Consider the following 4366-nt stretch of genomic DNA (forward strand, 5'->3'; position numbering starts at 1 on the left):
TCTGCAATACTTGTACATAGTTATTGTTACAAAAATCGGGTTATTATTGTTGTGAGCCATCTTTTCAGAGGCTCCGCTGTTATCATGCTGTTAACTGGGTTCAGATCACAGGTTGTACAGTGTGATTGGTGTGGCTGGTATGAGTCTTACCCGGGATTCAAAATCCTTCCTTATTGTGTACGCTCGTCCGGGCACAGTATCCTAACTGAGGCTTGGAGGAGGGTCATAGGGGGAGGAGCCAGTGCACACCACCTGATCCTAAAGCTTTTCCCTGTCTCCTGCGGAGCCGCTATTCCCCATGGTCCTGACGGAGTCCCCAGCATCCACTACGGACTACGAGAAATAGAATTATCGGTAAGTAAATTCTTATTTTTTTCTCTAGGGTTTTGACTATAATAATGATTAGAATAATACAAAGAAAATATTTCTAATATATGCTTTATATTTTTTAGATACTTTAGAAAGTCAAAACTCTGGCGCATATGTTAGCATAATAGCATCACCTGCCGCACGTCACTGATAGTTAGATATGACAGATATGAGATTAATATATATATATATATATATATATATTCAGCAAGTGGCCTGGCATGCCCTGTAATTGCTAGTAACTACGCCAGGGCGTGCACCATCCAGCGGGGACAGATAAATATACACAATGTGCGGCACGTTTCAATTTGAATAAATTGTCATCAGGATATGACAATCTATTCAAATTGAAACACTGATATTCTACCTGGCTGGTGTCTGAGCTTCACTGAATAGCCGAGAGTGCATATATATATATATATATACATACATACATACATACATATCAGATAGATAAATTGCTTATTATCTTTGCGAGGATTCTGGTAACCCCTCTTTAGGAAACAGAAGACTGCGACACAGTTGTCACCTGAATTGCGGTGTTTGGCATTAGAACGATACATGATACATACATAAAGAAACTTTAGAATGTAAGCTCTCACGAGCAGGGCCCTCTTTCCTCATGTGCACTGACTTCCCTACTAATACCATTATCTACTCCATGTCACTACAATGGCACCTAACCCTCGGTTTCTGCCACTATGCTGCTTACCTGAGTGCTGTGACCACTGATACTGCAATGTTTATAAACCATGTACTTGTTTTTCTTGGTCTTGTAATGTAAGTGACTGTTTTCCTGTGTGCTCATGTGTTTATGTACTTTATTAGATGCTGCGGAACCCTTGTGGCGCCACAGAAAGAATAAATAATAATAATAATAATACTAGCATGGAAAGTATTGTACAATGAAATATAGGATGAGATTTTGTTAAAACTAGGGGGGTCATTCCGAGTTGTTCGCTCGCAAGCCGTTTTTAGCAGCTTTGCACACGCTAAGCCTACGCCTACTGGGAGTGAATCTTAGCATAGTAAAATTGCGAACGAAAGATTCGCAATATTGCGAAAAGACATCTCTGTGCAGTTTCTGAGTAGCTCCAGACTTACTCGGCATCTGCGATCAGTTCAGAGCTTGTCGTTCCTGGTTTGACGTCACAAACACACCCAGCGTTCGCCCAGACACTCCTCCGTTTCTCCAGCCACTCCCGCGTTTTTCCCAGAAACGGTAGCGTTTTTCCCCACACGCCCATAAAACGGCCTGTTTCCGCCCAGAAACACCCACTTCCTGTCAATCACATTACGATCGCCTGAACGAAGAAAAAGCCGTGAGTAATATACCTAACTTCATAGCAAATTTACTTGGCGCAGTCGCAGTGCGAACATTGCGCTTGCGCACTAAGCGGAAAATCGCTGCGATGCGATGAAATTTACCGAGCGAACAACTCGGAATGACCCCCTAGATTACTGTATATGCTGCCCTCTAGTGGTAAATGATAGCACTACAAGTAACTACGGCCGTGAAGGCTGGCCACCAAACAAAACAATGAACTAGAAAGCCACCCCCCACCCTCCCCAACACATGCACACACACAAATCAAACTCCCAAAAAAAGTCATATTTTTTTTTGAGAAAAGTAAAACGCTCTCGTTTTATAAACGATAAATCATTTTTCTTGACACATAGGAAGAGCAGGAGGAGCGGTATGGATCCATTGCTTTGCATTTGTTTTATTTTCAACCAATTAGCTCTTGGGATGATTCAAATATCCTATCTACTTCTCTATCATTTCTTTTATACATATTCCCTCTCTCCCAGGGCCGTAATAGGGCGATAATATCTTCTATATTTTCACCAATTTTCATCACTTGTTGAATTGCCTACATGTAGCTCATTACCATAAATAACGCATCACAATCACCAGCTCACACATCACAGTGATGTCACAATGCCACTGTCAGCATGGAAAACCTCTGTCTACAACGGTTCCGGTATGAATGGTCGACCATGTTATGGTCGACAGTCATTAGGTCGACCACTATTGGTTGACATGGTCGGCATGGACACATGGTCGACGCATGAAAATGGTCGACACATGAAAGGTCGACCTGAAATGGTCGACATGAGTTTTTTTACTTTTTTTTGGTGTCGTTTTTTGCGTAAAGTGACTGGGAACCCCAATTAGTGCACCGCGTCCCCTCGCATGGCTCGCTTCGCTAGTCATGCTTCGGGCATGGTGCCTTCGCTCTGCTACCGCTTTGCTCGGCACACTTTACCGTTCCAATCGTAGTCCATGTGGATCGTAAAGTATGGAAAAGTTCCCCAAAAGAAAAAAAAGTTAAAAAACTCATGTCGACCTTTTCATGTGTCGACCATTTTCATGTGTCGACCATGTGTCCATGTCGACCATGTCAATGTCGACCAATAGTGGTCGACCTAATGACTGTCGACCATAACATGGTCGACCATGTGAACGGATACCGTCTACAACCTGCTGGACTCAGTTGCTACTCAGACCTCAACTGGGTAGCTTCATACACAACGCGAAGGAAACGGACCGTGCCTTTCTGATTGTTTTCAGCAGTCAGAGTTATCACAGACTGTAATTAGAGTTTGATTCCTGCAGACACTTTTATTTGCGGCTTCAACAAATCAAGAAGAAGACCTTGAATAAGAATGTGGAACGGTTACCCATTCTCGTGCTGCCGCAAGGCAAGCCTACCGGATGAAGACTCATCAACTGGGGCCCATCGCACTGCTGTAGAGGACAGCGAGACTGGAAGATCTGGTGAGAGACGTTCACTCATCTGGCGCTTCAGGCGTTTTATGGCCAAAAAGAGACAACCCAAAAATGGCCAAACTGTTGTCACCCACCTAATCAGTGAGAGCCTGAAGAGTTCCCTGTCCTGTGTTGATTTATCTACCTACACACAGGCCACGCATGATACTTTTGCAAAGAGGGAAGCACCTGATGGCTGCGGGTCAGCAAAATACCAGATGGTACAGGCAACCACCAGCGAGCTCCTGAGCTGTCTCGGGGAGTTCATCCATCCTAGGTGCAAAAAGCTGAAGAATCTGTCACCTACACAGATTGCTCTATGGATGACAAGCATAGACAGGCATCTCTCTAGATGCGGACAGCTAGTAGGCTTCCTTACCCCGGCCAATGTAGACTTCCTCTACATGCTTTGCCGAGAGGTCATTCCATCAGAGCTGGACAGTGAGCAGGAACTACACGCATATCTGTCAACATGTCTGTACCTGGCATTCACATACATGGGTAGTGAGACCGGCTACCCACTGAGGCCTTTCCTGGTCGAAAGCTCAAAGGAAACCTTTTGGAGCCGTTGCCTCTATGTGATTGACTTGATGAGCTCAAAGATGCTGCGCATCAATGCTGATAGACAATATTTCATCCAGATCTTTGGTGATCTTAGGACAGGATAACACAACAATGGCTTAGGATCGTCATGACTTGCTGGTGTTATATAAAGAAAAGGTCATCACACATCAGAGTTCCAGGCCCCATCCCCTGACCCGGCAGAGAAGACTGATGTCCATTGGTGCTCCATCTGGCCGCCGGCAAATCGTGCCGATATCGTCTGGATGTGTACTCGGCCTAAGGCTACTCCAGGCTGAAAGGTGAGTCTTGTATTTAAAATGTTCTTTGCATTTACAATAAAAAAAAGTTTTTGTTTCTATAAAATTGGTTGTTGTATTGTTTTGCTTGACAGGTCTCATACATGGATAGGGTTCAACTATGCTAAATTCTCCAATATTCTCACTGTAACAATGCACTGTTGCTTAGAGGGGTCTGGTGGGGTATAAAGGATGATACTGTCTCAGATATAATTTGTTCCCGACTTGATCATTTCCTAGTAACATGGGATAGGAACAATACAGGGACGTGGTTTCTGCTCTGTAGAGACAGATGGCCTAAAAGGTGACTGGGCCCCTCAGGTGACATGGCAACTTCCTCCAGGCTCCTATAGGGGTTCAGAGG

The 4366-nt window shown here is 44.2% G+C and overlaps 1 protein-coding gene across 1 annotated transcript; it reads left to right on the forward strand.

Moving 5' to 3' along the window:
- The first annotated feature begins 2887 nt into the window (after nucleotides 1–2887).
- On the forward strand, nucleotides 2888–4069 carry LOC134947838 (cyclin-dependent kinase 5 activator 1-like). The gene has a single exon (XM_063935697.1). The coding sequence runs from the start codon at nucleotides 3040–3042 to the stop codon at nucleotides 3808–3810; it is 771 nt and encodes a 256-aa protein (XP_063791767.1). The 5' UTR covers nucleotides 2888–3039; the 3' UTR covers nucleotides 3811–4069.
- The last annotated feature ends 297 nt before the right edge of the window (nucleotides 4070–4366 follow it).

This window comes from Pseudophryne corroboree, chromosome 8, assembly GCF_028390025.1.
Source record: "Pseudophryne corroboree isolate aPseCor3 chromosome 8, aPseCor3.hap2, whole genome shotgun sequence".
NCBI lineage: Eukaryota > Metazoa > Chordata > Amphibia > Anura > Myobatrachidae > Pseudophryne > Pseudophryne corroboree.